At 47.4% G+C, this 19,130-nt stretch overlaps 2 protein-coding genes across 3 annotated transcripts; both read left to right on the forward strand.

Annotated features, from left to right (window-relative positions):
- Nucleotides 1-356: 356 nt before the first annotated feature.
- csnk2b (casein kinase 2, beta polypeptide) lies at nt 357-5,392 on the forward strand. The gene is made up of 7 exons (XM_086177744.1): nt 357-492; nt 1,046-1,119; nt 1,499-1,601; nt 2,200-2,315; nt 3,030-3,105; nt 3,299-3,488; nt 3,795-5,392. The coding sequence occupies exons 2-7, from the start codon at nt 1,048-1,050 to the stop codon at nt 3,883-3,885; spliced, it is 648 nt and encodes a 215-aa protein (XP_086033870.1). The 5' UTR covers nt 357-492; nt 1,046-1,047; the 3' UTR covers nt 3,886-5,392.
- A 3,265-nt stretch (nt 5,393-8,657) lies between these two features.
- On the forward strand, nt 8,658-17,730 carry lye (lymphocyte antigen-6, epidermis). 2 transcript variants are annotated; one of them, XM_086178138.1, is made up of 4 exons: nt 8,658-8,835; nt 14,298-14,408; nt 16,773-16,883; nt 17,104-17,730. In XM_086178138.1, the coding sequence occupies exons 1-4, from the start codon at nt 8,784-8,786 to the stop codon at nt 17,328-17,330; spliced, it is 501 nt and encodes a 166-aa protein (XP_086034264.1). In that variant the 5' UTR covers nt 8,658-8,783; the 3' UTR covers nt 17,331-17,730. The 2 variants fall into 2 exon arrangements, with proteins under 2 accessions (XP_086034264.1, XP_086034263.1); XM_086178137.1 differs by lacking the exons at nt 8,658-8,835; nt 14,298-14,408 and adding an exon at nt 16,258-16,434.
- Nucleotides 17,731-19,130: the final 1,400 nt, after the last annotated feature.

Raw genomic sequence — 19,130 nt, forward strand, 5'->3', positions numbered from 1 at the left:
AAGGAAGAAACAAAGATATCCTACTTTAGATACCTTTCAGAGTGTTTTATATAATTTCTGATAGAAATGATGACAGACAACATCATTTCTGGGGGATTTCGACGTACCTGAAACTTGCTGCAATGTGGATCAATATGATATGTGTCAGGGCTTGTAAATGAGTTACACGACTGCAAAAGAAAGTGCTTTAGCAATATCATAAAAACAAACTAAAATTACATTTTAACTTAAGTTTTTAAAGATATTTTTCTCTTTAAAAAAAATGCTAAAGGCCACAGACATAAAGTGAGATTGTCATTTTTAATTAGTTGTAATGCCCCAAATGACCACAAGGGGGCAGCACTGCGCCCCGCGCTGCAGACACGGAGACACCGGGCGCAGAAGAAGGACCTGAGCTTTGGAGGCTGGTGTCCATCTTATTTACACCCGTGAGCTCGCCACAAATAGTTTCCATCAGACGGGTTTTGCAGCAACACAAACATTGAAAAGCGGGTAAGCTCAAAGTAGCATTTATCTAACGGTTCCACGACGCTTACTTCTGTCATTCACGATCCGCTGGGAAGAGTTGAAGCTCTTCTTGAGGCCTGCTTTCTAACGATGCGCCATATTGAATCTCATTTTGGCTAGTAGCTACTACTAGCTTCTCTTAGTCTTAGCTTAGCAAGCTACCGTTGACAGTTTGTCGCGGCGCAGGGTTCCGCCGTGGATTTAACGACAATGCGATTTCACAGAGATGACACGTATTTATATTATGGCGTGAAATACATTTTGGTGAAATAAAGTCGCGAATGGAGTGGCGTAAGTTGAAGCGTCAATGCATTTAGCATGTTAGCTTAGTTTAGCCTAACCTATACCAGGTCCGGCTAATCACAATACCGGTAAGTATCCACACATAGCTCTGCATTATGAAGAAAGAATAGGTTGTAATTTTCTCAAAACACACGAAATATGACGCCAATGTCGAGCATGTGGTATTCATCTTCACTGAATGTGATTGTCAACTCCGTCTGACTATTTCTATGTATGCATGTGTGTGGATCTTTAGAGATGAGTAGTTCAGAGGAAGTGTCATGGATCTCCTGGTTCTGTGGATTGAGGGGGAATGAATTCTTCTGCGAGGTGAGATTTCTCCTTCATCTGCTTCTCCACATTATTCTCAAATTTATCTTTGACAATTGAAACTTTAACCTGTTTAACCCCACATCAACGTACCTTTCATATCGATGTGATTAAAATGCTGTGTATTTATCTGGTCACCTTGGTGGACCCACACCTGCGTAGGTGCCTTCAAAATATAAATAACATGATTTATTGTCTGTGGATTTGTGTATTTTATTTTAACCTGTGGGGTACTAAGATTAAATTTACAAATAGACCGCTGATGCACTTTTCGGTCGTGTCTTTTATTTTAAGGGTTGATTTGTAGGTATTAACATCGCCTTGCGGTGAAGTTCCCACAAAATAATATTGTTTTTGCAACTAATTCTCCGGCCAACAGGTGGATGAAGATTATATTCAAGACAAGTTTAACCTAACAGGGCTCAATGAGCAAGTCCCACACTACCGCCAGGCCCTAGACATGATCCTGGATCTCGAACCAGGTCTGTATATCATTATCATGACGAATGACTACATTGTATTGTTCTCTGTTTTCTTTTCTTACATAAATGTAACTAAGATCTGGTCAATAGCTCATAACAGTGCCTCAGGAGAATTGGTTTGTAGAGAGTGAAGTGAGAATAAAAATCAAACTTTTTAAAATAAATGATGAATAAACAATGAGCTGCATCGCCTGTGTTTTCAGTACAGCTGTTCCATTCCGGAGACAGTCGTTGGTGTTCCTGACTCTTGATTCATTGCAATTCGTGCTCGGACGTAACAGTTTATTCCTCTCTTTCGCTTCAGCTCACACCGTTTGCGTGCTTGCCACTTCTCTCATGCAGCGCTTCAGTTTTCATAACGCGCAAGGTTTTCGTGTTTCGCGAATCCATTGTGCCGTAGATCTTCTGTCGCCTTTTGTTTTCTGTCCTTTTGAAGATTCACCGACACGTCACCCTTTGAAATCCGCGTCCCTGTTCTTGAATAAAAATAAAGACCGCACTTCTATTGTGTTTCTAGAATTCCCTCTCCCCCCTTTGTCATCAAACCCCGGCAGCCATCAGAAATGCTGTGATGCCAAACTTCTTCTTTGTTCTGCAGACGAGGAGCTGGAGGACAATCCCAACCAGAGTGACCTGATCGAGCAGGCAGCTGAAATGCTGTACGGCCTGATCCACGCACGCTATATTCTTACTAACAGAGGCATCGCACAGATGGTAGGAACCTCCCTTTGCTGCTCGGGGATGCGGGGCTCCTTCCTTAGCTCTCAGTCATTTTACCCGCTGTACGCTACCTGTCGATTCAGACACACTTTGAATCGTGATGCGAGTCTCGCCGGCACTCGGTTATTCTCTGAAAAACGCGTCTGTCTGGCAGGGACAGACTCAAGCACCGGAATTTCAGCATCCGTCATCTCGAGATGGAATGAGCCGTCTCAAAAAAACGAGTGGATTGCCACCGACACGGTTTTCTGCTTTTTCAGTTTCCAGAGTTGCGGCGAAGTGATGATTTTCTCTTTTGTAATATTCTCTCTTTCCTTCCAACCCCGTCACAAATCCAACAGATAAGAGTTGAATGCAGCCCTCCCACCATTTATTTACTCAAGAAATGTTCCAACAGACTCTCACGATAGTTTGAGATCTTTATAAACAGATGTATTAAGAGAATGTTTGTTTTTGTTTTTATTAAATCTCCGCAGTTACATCATGCAGTCTTTCCGCTTAAATCTCTTAATAGCAACAACTGGGAAAAAAAAAACAACAATCTTTTCAGCTCTTTTCTGTCCAGGCCAAGACGTTTTTCCCAAGCAAATGTTCTGGTCCAGAATAGAATAAAATGCACTTTAATGATATCGGGGGGAAAAAGTTCACCGTCAAAGAATGTCGGGTTATGCGAGCCGCTGCTGATTAACTTGTGCCTCCTTGTTGCAGTTGGAGAAATACCAGCAGGGAGACTTTGGCCACTGTCCCCGTGTGTATTGTGAGAATCAGCCGATGCTTCCTATCGGTGAGTCGGCACACACACGCCGCACACTGGGCCCGTTATGGTCGGGGCTCTTGTTTTTGTGACTCGTAATAGCCCGCGGTGTCACGTGATGTGACGTGATGGCGACGCGCTCGTCTCGGGCTTCCCGTGACAGCGCGGAAATTATCGGGCGTCTCACTCCCTTCCGTTCACGGTGCCGTTTATTCATCCGCAGGCCTGTCGGACATCCCGGGAGAGGCCATGGTGAAGCTCTACTGCCCCAAATGTATGGACGTCTACACACCCAAGTCCTCCAGGCACCACCACACGGATGGCGCCTACTTTGGCACTGGCTTCCCACACATGCTGTTCATGGTCCACCCCGAGTACAGGCCCAAGAGGCCCGCCAATCAGTTTGTCCCCAGGTCAGTGCGGCAGCGCGAGCGCGACGTCGTGCACGTCGGGGGTTCCGGCTAATACGGGGTGCGTGGAAGGATCCGGGGATCGCCGCGCTACCAGTCCCGTCGTCGCTCACGCCCGTCGAACGCGATAATCCTGTCAGAAATTCTACTGAAACGAGCATGTCGGGAGTTTGTTCAGCAGCGGGCTTTGTTTGCACGTCTCTCTCTCCAACGGGAACTTTTCGACGTCCCGTCAGGGAAACTGAAACATGACGCGCCGCCGTTTCTTGATTCGCTCAACGGTGTTTGTTGTCCTGCGTCGCCCCTCAGGCTGTACGGCTTCAAGATCCACCCCATGGCCTACCAGCTGCAGCTGCAAGCCGCCTCCAGCTTCAAGAGCCCGGTCAAGGCCATCCGCTAGTGAGTCCAGGACGGGAGAGGAGGTGGATGGATTTACTGGAGAGGGAGAGAAGAAGAAGAAGAAGAAAACAGGATAGAATTATTATCAGAAGGGGGAGAGGACACCTGCATTTTACAAAGCTGCTCAGGTGCCCCCTCCCAACCCTGAAGACTGTATTATTTTGATTTAGTTAGGGCAAATGTAAACAAAGATTGTGTGAGTGAAGACATAAGAACACGCACATACACACACACACACACACACACACACACACACAAATGCTTGGGATTCCATGCACGTACCTTACCAAACTCGTCAGTGCCAAAAACAAGCGGTGAGTGTAGAGGAAGCGGAACAGAACAGGTTGCTGTTCCCCAGCGCCGCGGATGGGGAGGCGGGTTCCTGTGTGACGCGAGCGAGCAAACCGCAGAATACACACAGCACGCGCAGTTTGGTAAAGACCGCTGGTAAACCCGGTGTCACTGGAGCGCCACGCCACCAACCCACCGGCACCCACCCCGTGCACGCACAGGCCGGCACTCGCGTAGACAGCTCGGGGAACTTATTTGGTTTAAAAAGAAAAAAAAGAGAGAATGAGAAACCCTCCTGTCAGGCAGTGTGGCCATTTTCAGAAGGCGACGAGGAGGAGGCGAAAAAAACACCCGCGGCGACGGATCAAACCTCCGCTGAGGGGAATGGAGTGTAGTTGGATGTCGGCTCCTTTAGTTTTCTGCGTTTGTCCCCACCAGTAGACTTACCCCCTGAATCCTGATTTTATATATATATATACACACACAATATGAAGATAACTGTTAGCCTTAACAATGGGAACGTAGGATCTGGCTTAAATCCCCCCCCACCCCTGTTTATCTGGAGGTTTTTTTTTTTTTTTTTTTTGGAAGCCGCCTGTGCCAGCCTGTGTTTGACAGCCAGACTTTAGTTTTACAATCGCTCTGCCAGCGACCAGACGGGGAAAAAAAAAAGCACGGCGGGCTCGAACGACACTCCCCTGACTTCCTCCCCGTTCCCGGCCTCCGCGCTAACATTTAGCCTCCGAACGAACATCCCGGTGCTCTTTTAGTCCCCCCCCCCCCCCCTTCAGAAGCAGTGATGAAATATTTCCCAAACTTCTCCTTTCAAAAATTCAAGGCAGTGACACACACACACACACATACTCACACACATATACACAAGGAATTTCGACAATCTGAATCCTCCAGCTCACTCCGCCGCTGCACCGACCGCGGTGGCATCTCTCCGCAGCACCACCTCAACACCTCTGTCCAGGCAACCAGCCGCTGTCCCAACCCTTCATCCCTACTTCTCAGTTTGTGTGGTTGAGATAGAGTTGTTTGGTTTTTTTTGGGGTGGGGGTGGGGGGGTGGTGGTTTCAGTAAACTAGGGAATCTGTATTTATGTGTCCAGATTTTAAACTAAAGTCAGTCCGAGTTGTCGTCTTTCTGCTACCGCGGGAGGCAGGGTGAGCAGGATTCAGAATTCTCAATAAAGTCCGATTTTCTTTTCCTACTTCCTCCTCTGGTCTTTTCACGGAAGCCGCAGTCGCGCTTTTCTTCCTCCGGGTGGCGGCAGAGAGCCGACCCCTCCTGACCTCCTCGCCGGATTCGATGGAAAGCCTCGAAAAGCGGCGGAACGCCCGTCCGAAGGAACCCGGACACGCCGGCACCGCATGTGACTCAGAGGGTGTTTTTCCGCGGCATCACTCTTTCCAGAGGGAGGAGGCTCCCTTCGACTCAGGACGGCCTCCGTCTGCAGCCGCGGTCGTCACGCGCAGGCCTTTCCCAACCAGACGCCCTGCAGGACGGCGACCACGTGACAACCGCGCCCGCCGTTGCTCCATCTTCCCCCTTCAAGCGTTTCGTATCTGTTTATTTTTCCAAATCCTTGTGCAACGAAGACGCCGACCGCAAGGCGGAATTCCCCGAGCGGAATCTCGCAGCGCGGACAGGATGCACGAGGAACCAACCCTCCCCTGTTTGCATTGAAGCAAACGTGTTGTAATCACAATACCGCGGAAAGTGTGTTAGCGGGTTGCAGAATTGGATGGAGACTCTTCAGGCGTACAAGAAGTTCACATATGGTGTACATTGCTCAAGTATAAATACTGTCCTGAACAGTTTATCCATCTTTCCCTGGAAACATCTATCAGAATCTCTAAACATAGATGTTATTAATAATAGTGCGGTGAGTCATTTCTGTCTCTATTCTGTATTTATAGTTTCCACAGTATAAGTTACTGCCAGAAATTGATACTTGGACTTTATGGAGCGGGTATATACTGCTCAAAATAATAAGGGGAACACTTGAACAACACAATGTGACTCCAAGTCAATCCCACTTGTGTGAAATCATAGTGTCCACTCAGGAAGCAACACAGATTCATTTGGACTTGTTTTAAGGACATTACATCAAAGTTGGATCAGCTTGGAGTTTGTTTTTACACTTTAATTTTGAGTGTGATTCATAATCCAGACCTCCATGGGTTGATACAATTGATTTCCATTGATCATTTTTGTGTGATTTTGTTGTCAGCACATTCAACTGTGTAAAGAGCAAAGTATTTCATAAGAATATTTCATTCATTTAGATCTAGGATGTGTTTTTTAAGTGTTCCCTTTATTTTTTTTGAGCAGTGTAGTTTCGTGTTTTGACACGATCCAAAGAGTCTGTTCAAATAAGAATCAAAAGTCACGGCAAAATCGTTCAATCATTTCAACGGACGGTCAGGATCTCGTTCCATCTGAAGATGTGTTACAATCTTTATTTCCTTTTATTCTTTTTAATCCACAACCCATTGTCACCATTCTTGTTTTTCTGTTTCCGGCACGGTGAACATTCCCCTCGGCCACAACCGGACAATTATGGCTCTTTGTTATTTTGCATATGTCTAGTCACGCACGAATAGGCCTCTGTGTGTGAGTGTGAGTGTGTGTGTGTGTGTGTGTGTGAGGGACAATCCCTCTTATTAGTGGCTGTAACGGTAGATTGAACAAACAACGCACGTATGGGATTCAATGAATTCCCATTAAAGTAGAAATATATCTGGTGACGACACAAAACACTTTTAGTGCGTTTTAAAGGTATTTTATTTTATGCGCTGCTGGTCTAACCCAACACGTCAGGCTGATGGAAGCAGGATAAGAGTGTGTGTGTGTGTGTGTGTGTGTGTGTGTGTGTCGGTCCGCCCTCCCGGACAAACACCGAGGATCTGTGTCCTGAACAATGAGGGCAATTCACCGGCAGGGCGTCCTCCCTCTCTGCAAACTATTTCAAAGCGCCAAGTGTGTAGTTTGTCTGGCCCCTCCCTCCCCCCGGGGCCTTCGAACCCCCCGGGGCCTTCGAACCCCCCGGGACGGCCGACGGGGCCCCTTCAAAGACCCTCGCGGGGATAATCATTACGTGCAGACGGCCCCTGCGTTGCGAGGTCATAACATCCATTTATTCAGGAGAGGGTTTATCACAACATAGCGGAAGATCCAGACAAGCTAGTGGCTGAGATGGTGTGTTTGTTGGCTGTGTCACAGTCACCTGTGCTGGAAACACACACACACACACACACACACATGTTGCTGTGCTGTTTGTTGTTTATGTGATTTAAAAGCAGACGTGACACACTGACATCTGACGTGTTGTGTCTGGACAAACATCACCCGGCTTCTGACTCTGGACTTTTCCTTCCCCCTCCCTCTTTCTCACTCTCTTTCTCACTTCTTCTCTCTCCTTCTTTCTTCACCCCATCTCACTCCTTCTCTCTCTGTTGCATAAACACCTCTATCTGGTTTTGCATAAACACCAATGACCTTTGCTGACCTTTGCTGACCTTTACTGACCTTTGCTGACCTTTGCTGACCCCACTCTCCTCCTTTCCTCTCCTCTCCTCTTCTCTCCTCTCCTCCTCTTCTCTTCCTCCTTTCCTCTCCTCACCTCTCCACCTCATTTCTCCTCTTTTTCTCTCCTTCCTTCCTTCGCTCCTCCTCATTTCTCCTCCTCTTTTCCTCTCCTCCTTTCTACTCCTCTCCTCCCTTCCTCCTCTCCTCTTTCCCGTATCCTCTCTTCATCTCCTCCTTTCTTCTCCTCCCCTCTTCTCCTTTTTCCTCACCTCTCCTCTCTTCCTCCTTTCTTCTCCTCCCCATTTCTCCTCCTCTTTTCCTCCTCCTCTTCTCTCCCCCTTTCCTCTCTTCTCCTCTCCTCATTTCTCCTCTTTTCCTCTCCTCCCTTCCTCCTCTCCTCCTTTCCTCTCCCTCCATCATCTGCTCTCCTCCTCTCCTCTTCCTCCTTTCTTCTCCTCCCCTCTTCTCCTCTTTTCCTCTCATCCTTTCCTCACCTCTCCTCCTCTCCTCTCTTCCTCCTTTCCTCCTCCTCCTCCTCATTTCTCCTCCTCACCTCTTCCTCCTTTCCTCTCCACCTCATTTCTTCTCTTTTTCTCTCCTCTCCCCCTATCCTTTCCTCTCCTCTTTTCCCCTCCTCTTCTCCTCCTTTCCTCCTCTCCACCTCATTTCTCCTCCTCTTTTCCCCTCCTCTTTCCTCTCCTCCCCTCTTCTTCTCCGTGTTCCCTGGTAGATCCATCCCTCCCTCCTTCCAGAGTATCCGAGTACTCGCAGATACTCACAGCTACATTTTTTCGGCGGGGAAATTGCAGAAGAAAAAAAACTTTCCCAACTTTTCTCAAAAAAAAAAAAAAAAAAAAAAAGGTTTTTATGTCCCGGACCCTCACCTGTGCACGGGCCCGGGGGGGTGGGGGGGGGGGCATCCCAGTAAGCGGCGCTCTGATTGGACGGCGGTGACGCGCCCGGTGGGCGGCGAGAGGTTATAAAGGGACGGACGTGCAGGTGAAGATCAAGTTCGCTCCGCTTCGGATTGTAACGGACCTGCAGACGCTCCGAGCCGCCGCTGGATCCAACATGAACAGACTCGTCCTGCACATCGTGGCGGTGGGATTCTGCTTTGCAGCCGGTGAGAAAAACAACACAAAACAAAAAAAGCTTTGCGCGCACCTCACCGTGCACGACATGAGATAATAATGCTGCTAATTCTAATATGAAGCAAACACACTGGTTTGCTTTAAAATTGACTTTAAACGTTTGTTCTGCATCATTTCTTCTCAAATACCGCTGGAAAAAAATCGTTTTAAGGCTTGAATTTCTGCGTGTGTGTGAGAGAGAGTGTGTGTGTGTGTGTGTGTTTGGGGGGTAGGGTGTGTCCCCGTGTTTGGGAGTCGGCTCCGAGACAAATCTGGCTGTTGAAGCAGGATTAAAACACATTGCCTGTTATGACAAGACCCCTCCCTCCCTCCACACACACACACACACACACACACACACACACACACATAGGTGAGAGGTGGAACCTGGGTGTTGCCCCACATGCATTCCCTCACCGCCTCCACCTCCATCCTGTCCAATTATCCCAAAGCGGCGTCTGATTGGCTGCGGCCTCGGGTTCGACGGCTGGCAGAAGAAGCAGAAGAAGGTTCTGGGTGGAGACCTGGAGCTCCTGGAAGGCTGGGAGTGGAGAAGAAGGAGAAGAAGAAGGAGGAGGTGTGGGTTCCCTGCAGGTGGAAAGAGGCGTTCTCTCCCGGGTTTATTTTTCCAGACGCCACCAGAGAGACTGAGTCATGTCCCGACTCGCGGCCGCCGCATGAGAAATTCCTCATGCCATCACCGTCCGGGGCGCCGTCTCCCGTTTCCAGGGGCGACTCCCGTCCCCCGTTATTGTTTCGGCGCCATTGTGGTCGCTTCTCCCTTTGTCCCGGCAGCGCCATTGTCATCGTCTCCGGTTTCAGAAACGCACCACCTCCCGTCCCCTTTTTCGCCCCCCCCCCCCCCCCCCGAGGCCCGGCTGCAATCGCGCATCCCATAATCACTCCTCTGGTGAGATGTTTCCTCCAACCTCCTTGGAGGACGCGGAAACGTGTCCCGTCTGAACCCTGGCTTTAAGAAGCCACTCCCGTGTGTCCACGTTGTAGATATCGTGACCGGTAAAGCCAAATGTAAGCAAACACTCTACACACACACACACACACACGCAGCGAGAGCTACTTATTTGCACTTTCAGTGAGTTTAAAGACTTTGCATGCTTGACCTTATGTTGTTTTTAACATCACGTCACCGGTGCTCGTCGCACGTCGCTGTGGATTCAGTGTCGCCTTGTTTTTACAGTGTTTTCCGTTGTTTTTTTTTCGCTCCAGTCGTGAAAACGAAACGCCCTCGCGGAGCTATTCATGTTGAGTTAATGGCTTTTAGTTTCCCCCGAGTTGTTTTCCACGATGCAGGAATCCGGCTCTGGTCTTGGACGGGCGATGAGGAAGGGTTTTGACTCCGCGGGTCGCTGCAGTTACGCTCTCTAGTGGACAGAGTTGGTGCAGAATCAACAGCCACTGTGGAGGTTTTGTGTTGAAGTGCGACGTCGGTGTTAAAATTGACACTCGGAGGCCAAACCTCGGCTCCTGCCTGCAAAAAGGGGAAAAATTTCCCGAAGTCTGCATTTCGATATCACGGGAAAGACGAACGACGCGGCCCGGCCTCGGTTAGTGACGTGGACGAATCATTCAATTTCAGTGACTCACGACTCATGATTCCCTGTCTCTGTGAATTCATTCACTATCTTCTCACTGCCGCTGCCTAGCGAACTCCAAATAAGAGACTAGATAACAGATCACTGTCATATGACTGCTATTCTAAATTAATTTATAAAAATATGTCACGTGAATCAGTTTATTAGAACTGTTGGATGAGCAGCAGCTGTTTCAACTCCACTCATGAAGCGAACGACTCACTCAGTAACTCAAAAGAATCACTCATTGATTCGGCGTAGTTCTCTCATGCTCGCGCAAAACGAACGACTCACTCAGTAATTCGATGAAAGAATCACCAATTCGATTGGAGTAGCTTTTACCAATGGCTCGCTCAGTAACTCAACAAAAGAATCACTCATTGGCTCAGAGTAGCTTCCCTCAATCATGAAACGAACGACTCACTCATCAATTCAACAAAATCTCCACTCACTCTCTCAAAGTAACCTTCCCTTCTCACAAAATGAACAACTCACTCAGTAACTCAACAAAAGAATCACTTATTGGCTCGGAGTCGCTCTCCCTGCTCGCAAAACGAACAAATCACTTAGTGATTCAACAAAAGAATCAGTCACTCTCTCAGAGTAGCTCTCCCTGCTCGCAGAATGAACGACTCACTAGGTAATTCTACGAACGAATTAGTCACTCTCTCAGAGTCGCTCTCCCTACTTGCAGAACGAACAACTCACTTAGTGATTCAATAAAAGAATCAGTCGCTCTCTCAGAGTTGCTCTCCCTGCTTGCAGAATGAACGACTCACTCAGTAACTCAACAAAAGAATCACTTATTTGCACGGAGTAGCCCTCCCCTGCTTGCGCAAAATGAATAGCTCACTCCGTAATTCAACAAAAGAATCAGTCACTCTCTCAGAGTTGCTCTCCCTACTTGCAGAACGAACAAATCACTTAATGATTCAATAAAAGAATCAGTCGCTCTCTCAGAGTAGCTCTCCCTACTTGCAGAACGAACAACTCACTTAGTGATTCAATGAAAGAATCAGTCGCTCTCTCAGAGTAGCCTGCCCTGCTGGCAAAACGAACGACTCAGTAATACAACGAACGAATCACTCACTCTCTCAGAGTCGCTCTTTCTGCTTGGGAAACGAACGACTCACTCAGTGTGTCAACGAACGACTCACTCAGTATCTCGGAGTGGCTGCCCTTCTCGGTCGGCAGGTGACTGACTCAGTGACTCAAATGACTCAAAACCTCGATTCTCTTTGGTGAGTGATTCGTTTGGCCCGAGTCAGTCCAAAGCGTCGAGTCTTCCGTGACTCGTAGCGTCGGCTTGAACCACCAGGGGTCAGTGAAGTACCGTTACGCTCCCCGTCATGAGATCCAGCTGTTTTCTCTCAGGGGTTTCTGAATGTTCGCCGCGGCGCTCGGACCTGCGCTCACAGGTTTGAGATAACCTTCCATCCGTTGCAGACGTTCAACAAAACTGGAACGAGTAAAGAGGAAGAAAATGACATTTAAAAGAAACAAAAAATCGACGTTAGTCTGTTAGTATGTATATCCCCTTGATTTGCTCGGTTTATGTTTCATGTTCCTAAATTCACCAAAGTGGAAGTGACCAGAAACAGAAGTGTGTGTGTGTGTGTGTGTGTGTGTGTGTGTGTGTGTGTGTGAAGTAAAGTGAAACTGAGCTTAAATGTGGGAAAACAAAGACTCCGTAGCAACATTCAAAGTAAAGTATTGCTGATGTAACCGTTGTCGGAGGAACCGAGTTCCTCACTTCTTCTTTCCTCTCCGCGGTTTGATTCGTGGAAGAGGTGTGGAGGAAGAAACATCATCAACAACACACACACACTCACACACACACACATACGTGCACATCCATACATGCTGTTGACAGTATCAGCGGTGTGTGAGAGCTGCCTGAAAGCCCTGGAGGCCCAAAGTGAGGCCGTGAATCCGGTTGAACCCAATTTCAGGTGCAACCTCATTGAGAGCACAGGTGTGTGTGTGTGTGTGTGTGTGTGTGTGTGTGTGTGTTGTTGGGTGCGTCAACACAGCGTCCAACGGGTTTATTTATTTATAAGTTAAGTCACTCTTTATTGTCCCCTGTCAGGAGGAATTCATTTTATAGCCAGAAGGGAAACGAAAGAGAAACAAACAACACAAGGACAGCAAATGGAAAGTCAGCTAGCATCTCCCAGCTGCTCTCGGGTGCATTTACAGCGGCTGTTTTTGGACGCGGCGTTGGTGAAAACATTCTGCCGCCATCGGAGTTTGGCTCTTTAATTCTTGGATATTTGTTGTTTTTCCGGAAGGCTAACTTAGGCATACATGTTTGGTGTCAAAATCCAGATGGAGATCGTACTCTCTGCCAAGCGACGCCGCCTCGTAACACAAAAGACATACCGCTTTTTCTCCTTGAAGCACAAACATGTATCGACCTTTCTTTCTTCAAACACCCTTCCATCTACATCAACGTTTCTCTTCCTGGATATTTAAATTTCTCAACTCTACTTGTTGAAAATGGCACTGATGTGGATGTACTGAGTCACATCACGGGTAACATGATCGGCATGAGTCGTGGGACATGTAGTTTAGGGTCACGTTTGACTTCTTTATTTTAAGACAATCGGACCTTTTAAGACGTAAAATAAGGTGGCGCGCCACATTTTGACCCGCTGGGCTTGAGTTTGACTCGTGTTCTATGCGATCAGTTCCCGCTCCGAGATCCCTCCCAAGGAGTTTGGGCCTCGGCCGGAGCTCTGCGACGCAGCCTTGTTCAGACACACTCTCTAATTCAGGTTTCTTGCGAAACGGTTGGCCTCCGGGCCGGGCGTGACAGGCGGCTCGCCGTCGTGATGGAGAACATTCTTCATCTTCTTCCGGCTTTTCCCGTCAGGGGTCGCCAAAGCCAGACAACCTCCTCCATCTAACCCTATTCTCTGCATCCTCCTCTCTAACGCCATCATATCTCTACGTCAATAAATCTTCTCTTTGGTCCGATTCCAGCTTCCGTCTTCCAATAAATTCACCATCCCTCCTTTGTACAAAACCCAACCTTCTCTCCAAAACACCGAGAACATGAAGACTAATATTTGTCAGGTGTGACGTCACTCTGACGGGTGGTTTCTTCCAGATTTATTTACCCCGGAGGGGGAAAATGTGTGGAGGTGACTTTAGGACGCAGCAGAAGAAGAAGCAGAGATTTAAAAACTCCAGCTGAAGTTTTTAGTTTGAGCCTGGAAAAGTTAAAGGCTTGAAACAGCGAGGGCTTGTGAAAAACACACAACGCCCGCAGTGGAGCTTGATAGTGTTGTGATAAAGTTGGAGTGTGTGTGTGTGTGTGTGTGTGTGTGTGTGTTTTCCTCTCATGGGATCTGGCAAACCTGCTCAGCGGGCCATTGAACAAAAGTTTGCTTTAGTTTATTGTAATCGGGAGGGCGGCTGAGTCACCTTGCACCCGGACATTCAGCAACTCACTCCCGAGGGGGGGGGGGGGGGGGGTCTTTAGGTGTTTGTTGCCATGGCAACCCCCCCCCCCCGCGACAAAACTCTGGGTCGGCTGGGTCGCGTCACCCTGTATGGGAATCCCTGATGTATCAGTATCTTCACTCGTCTATAAATATTCCATATTTGTAAAATAATTCACCTCCCCCTCCTTGTTGGCCTCCCGTTGCCATTGGTTACGTCCGTCTCTCCGGAGTGTTTGCTTTGGACAAATGTTGGGCTTTTCTTGCCGCTGACAGATGTATAATTGATGTTCAGGGTCCAGGTGAGCACCGATATGTCCAATGACCCCTCCAGCTCCGAGATTTCGGCATCTAATTTGAAATTCCCGTTGTTTTAGCTTCACATGCCGATGTCCCCCCCCCCCCCCCCCCCCCCAGGTCAGGCCCTGCAATGCTACAAATGCAACCTGGGCTTCTGGAATCTGTGCCTGACCACTGAAACCACATGCAGCGCAGGAGAGAATTGCTTCAGCGGCGTTGGGAAAGCAGGTGAGGAACTCGTCCGTCTGGAAAAAACAGGCGCGTCCGCATTCCTCCCCTGTTAGCGTCTCGCCGCTAACTGGGGGGGGGGGGGGGCCTTCTTGCTGGCCCGGCTCCAGAGCCGTCACGCTCATGATGACGGTCCCGGAATTTCCTGGTGTGACTGAAGAGATAAGAATCTGAGCAAAATAATACAGGGAACGTGAAAATAACACATCCGAGATCGGAATGAATCGGAGTTTAATGTGCTGACAACAAAATAACACATGTTATTAATGGAAATCTAATGTATGAACCCATTGAGGTCTGGATTTAGGCTACACTTAAAACAAGTCAGAATGAATCCGTGTTGCTTCCAGTTTGATTTAAATGTTCCCTTTTATGTTTTTTTTAACAGTTTATTTCATGGGTCGATGAAAGTCATCTCCGTCTCATCTCAGGCGGGGAAAATATCGCCCAAAATCGGATCCGGGTGTTTTTATTCGCCCTCAGATTTTAGCCGTCTCGCTCTGTTAGCGTATCGCAGTCACAGTCTGACGCCTCGGTTTCCGCCGTATCTGGTGTTTTCCCGCAGCGGGCTTCATGGACATCAAGATGAAGGGCTGCCTGATCCGGAGCGAGTGCAACGCCACCAAGGAGGTCACTCTCCCGGGGAACTCCAGCACCACGGTCTACAAGATGACCAAGAACTGCTGCGTGACTGACCTGTGCAACGCCGCTCCGGGCCGGGTCGGGCCGCCGGTGCTGTCCATGGCCCTCGCCGCCGCCGCCGCCGTGTTTGTGGCTAACGTCGCGGTTTGAACCGCAAAATACGATGACTCAGAGGTTCAATTAAAACGCAGACTGTTTTTCTAAAATGTTGAAATCCCCATGATGACAGTTTTCTGCCCCGCAGGTGTTTTTTCCTAAAACAATCAACTGCTTTTTTTTTTTTTTTTTTTTTTTAATGTTTTTAGAGTGTCTTTCGCTGGGACAAAACTCCCTGGTTTTTATGCATCTCGGTCAGCCGTGGGCTTCCCCTGCCGTCTCCTAACCGACGGCCACTTTCATGTTTCGCTTTGGCCGCTCGAGGGGCTTAAAACACCTCTTTTTATTTTCATTGTGATAAAAATCGCTGGGTGTCTGTAAAAGTAGTTCACATCCTGTTCTTCTTCTTGTTTTAACAAATTCTCCCATCTGCCAAATTCATTACCGGAGCTGTAATGACAAATGTGTCGTTTCTATGGTGTATCTGGGAGCAGAACATGTATGCACGGGAGGATTGAAATGAAATAAAGGATTGTGAGTGTCGCCGTTGATCCGGCGGTGTGTTTGATTCCCTGCATTGCCGCTTCCGCTCGCAAAAACATCCAAAATGGAACGGAAAAGTCTCGTGAATCGGCAAAAAAGTGACGTTTTGTGATTGGCATTCCAACAGGGTGCGGCTCGCTGCTGCCCTCCCCCCTCGCTGCCAAGCCACCAGCCTGGCAGGACGAACCAGTTCTTCGGTCTCGCATGAATATGTTTACGGTACGGAGCAGACGTCACGTCCATGGAACCGAGAAGTTTTTAATTAAACTCCTTGGAATTTCGGCCGTTGAATTCCCAACGGTGGCACAATGAACCGTTGTTCCAAATTTCTAATTAGCACATTTCTTCACTCCGAGGCCTCCTGGATGCCATCCTGGTTTTTAGTCAATGACCAGAATTGTTTAGAACACCTTCTCACACCCCAGTCAACCCCCCCCCCCCCACACACACACACAAACACACACACATACGTCATCCCCGAACCCCGCCCCCTTTGACCTCAACCTTTTGTTTGGGATCACAGGGTGTGACCCTCCAGCCTCTTATCGGATTTCCCGGCTGCGCTCCGCAGGTACAAAAGCCAGGCTTACCTGGCCGTCTAACTCAGGTACGAAGAAGCTCCTTCACAGGAATCTCCTTTTTCTTCATCCGAAGCCAGACCAAGACAACCGAACCGACCCCTCGCTCATCAAGATGGCCAGGATTTTGATTGGAATGATTGCGGCGGTGACTTGTTTCGTGCTCGGTAAGAGGCGAATATTTGGTTTTTAGGAAGAAAATTTAATGTTACGATATCAGGCAACGGCCGGATGGAGATTCAACCCAGTTTTTTTTTTTTTTTTTTTTTTTTTTGGTACCACACATCTGGGTATTGGAAAGAAAGTGGAGTCATGAGACAAAAAAAAAGTAGATAAATAAATCATCTTTATTCGAATTGGTCAGAAGAATTTCTCAAAAACTCACCTTCTTCTCGCAGGTCCTCCTTTGAAACTAGAACCTCCCGATCTTTTGTTTTCGTGATATCTCGACGGTTTCCCTCGACGACGCCGGTTAACCCGTCGCAAAAACCTGTTTGTGTTTCAGCCGAATCGCTCACCTGCAACATGTGCTCCTTCGGACTGAGCAGCTACTGCATGTCGGCCAGCGAGGTGGAGTGCTCCACAAACACTTCCCACTGCTTCACCGGAAAAACAAGTAGGTTCTGGCGAGGAGACGAGGCGATGTCACGCACGAGTGTGTTGTGTAACAGCAGGAGTGTTTGTCACATGCCTTAAGGCCATGTAACACGGCGCCCGTGTGGGTCAAATGCCGGCAAACAAACTATACAGTTAAAATACGCCGTTCAATTGATTCTCTCTTCACTTTTAAATCATTACTGAGTTTTATTTAACAAATCCGACCCTCTTGCCTTCAGACTTCTCCATCCCCATGGTGGGCTTCACCACCCAGGGCTGCATCGAGGGCGCCAAGTGCAACATGAGCAACAGCGCCTCCCTGCTGGGCGTCTCCTACACCTACAACACCGAGTGCTGTTCCACCGACAAATGCAACACCGTGGAGAGCGGCGCCGCCACCTCCAGGTTGAGCCTCACCGTCGCCATGAGCGCCGCCCTGGTGGCCTCGGCGTGGAGCCTCCAGTGACGCCCCAACACCACCCCGACCCGCCAAGACCCATTCGCATAATTACCGACGGGCAGCTGTTTTCTGCACCGATTTGATCTATCTGATCTTCTCCTTTTTCGGGAAGGTGTCGTTTTTATGGTCATGAAATCTCTAAGCACAATTCTTAAATCGCTGCAGATCTATTGTTTTAATTATATATAAATGTATACATTAAAAAAAAAAAAAAAAAAAGAATTTCATTGCTGTTTGTGTCATGGAAGTAAAACGATGGCGTGTTTCAGGGAAACATTGAGTTTGTAAACCTTTCGTGATGTTTTTACTTCACAGTCGTATTTATGATTTCGAAGACGTGTGTGTGTGTGTGTGTGTGCGCGCGCATGAAAATAAAGACAATTCTTAAAATAAAAACAACCAAGCTGGATTCCCTTCCTCCAAACCCTTGGCGAGTTGACCGGAGCTTCTTTCTTCATCTCTAATTTCCCCTTCTTCCATTCCTTTTTGATTTTTGGCCTCACTGCGTTTCTTCTGGGAATCGTCACAAACCTCTTTTTTTGTTTCTCAGCCATTTGTGGCATTCGGTTCTACGCAACATGAGCCTCTACGGCCTGGGGAATATTTTTTGTTTCACTTTTTGTGACAGAATTGCTCTTCCGGTCGGAAAACAGAACCACGGAGAAAAGGAACAAGGTGGTGCGTGCAGTACCGCGTCTGGCCTGAAGGGGGCGCACGTGAGTCGCTCAGATCTACCGTCCAATTAGCGATCTAGAAAAATAGCTAATTATACATAAATAATTCAATTAAATCAATCAGATAAAATAAGGAGGACTTTTACGACAAAGTATTGGGGCGATCCGAATTGAAAAGCAAAAGGCATTTGAGATTTCCCAGCGAATCACGATCAAATTGCAATTTGCAAATTTTAGATTATTGATCGGATCTGATCAGATTATTGATCAGATTACAGAGCGCTCACCTGCATCCGGGCTGTTTTGAAGCGCGTGGAATTACCAGTAACCGTTTGCTGGCTTCTATAAACCGAACTCGCCCATCCGGTCCGGGGAATCATCGTTTTAACGGCGTGGTTTCTGAGGTTGTTGACTAACTTTTTCAGGTTTTGCTTGCAGACACCCGGCTAGTGGGTTGTTTCTCCTGATGTGGAAAATTATTTTTTTATTCCTTCTGTTGAATTGAGCAGCAAGCGAGCTTTCCAAGCTTTTGTAATTAACAGATTTGTTAAAGCTTGAGCAGAGCGTTGGTCGTCCCCGTTTAGGAACTGCCTGCCTTTGGGCGAATCAATTCAATTTGAATTTTGATACCTTTTTTTTTTTTTTTTTTTTCTGAATTTTTTTTTTTGGAAAAAAAAAAAAAAAAAAAAAAAAATGAAAATAGAGTTTGGTTTACTTATTACTCATTTTTAGTTTAGTCAAAATATGCTGCCATATTCTGAAAAACAAACTCATTTCTGTTAATGAGTTAAATTTTGAATTTTCTAATTCAAAATGTTAAATTTTGATAGCAATTTGTGCGTTTTTGAGAATTAAATCTCAATGTCTTTTATTTTTTAATTTGGATCAAGTCACAATATGCTGCCACGTTCTGAAAACAAAAGCATTTCTGCTAATGAATTTGAATTGAAGTTGAAATTTTGATAGCAATTTGGATATCTTTTTGAAAATAACATCAAAATGTCTTACCTTTCAATCTGGATGAAGTCACAGAAGGATCAGTCTGGAAGGAGAAGCTGAAAATGTCATTTGGATTCCATACGAGTCAAAATATGCTGAAAATGGAAAAGCATTCCTACTTACGCGTTTTAAT

This window comes from Fistularia commersonii, chromosome 30 (assembly GCF_037954325.1).
Source record: "Fistularia commersonii isolate RoL2024-O1a breed Wild chromosome 30, RoL_Fcom_v1.0, whole genome shotgun sequence".
NCBI classification, from domain to species: Eukaryota; Metazoa; Chordata; class Actinopteri; order Syngnathiformes; family Fistulariidae; genus Fistularia; species Fistularia commersonii.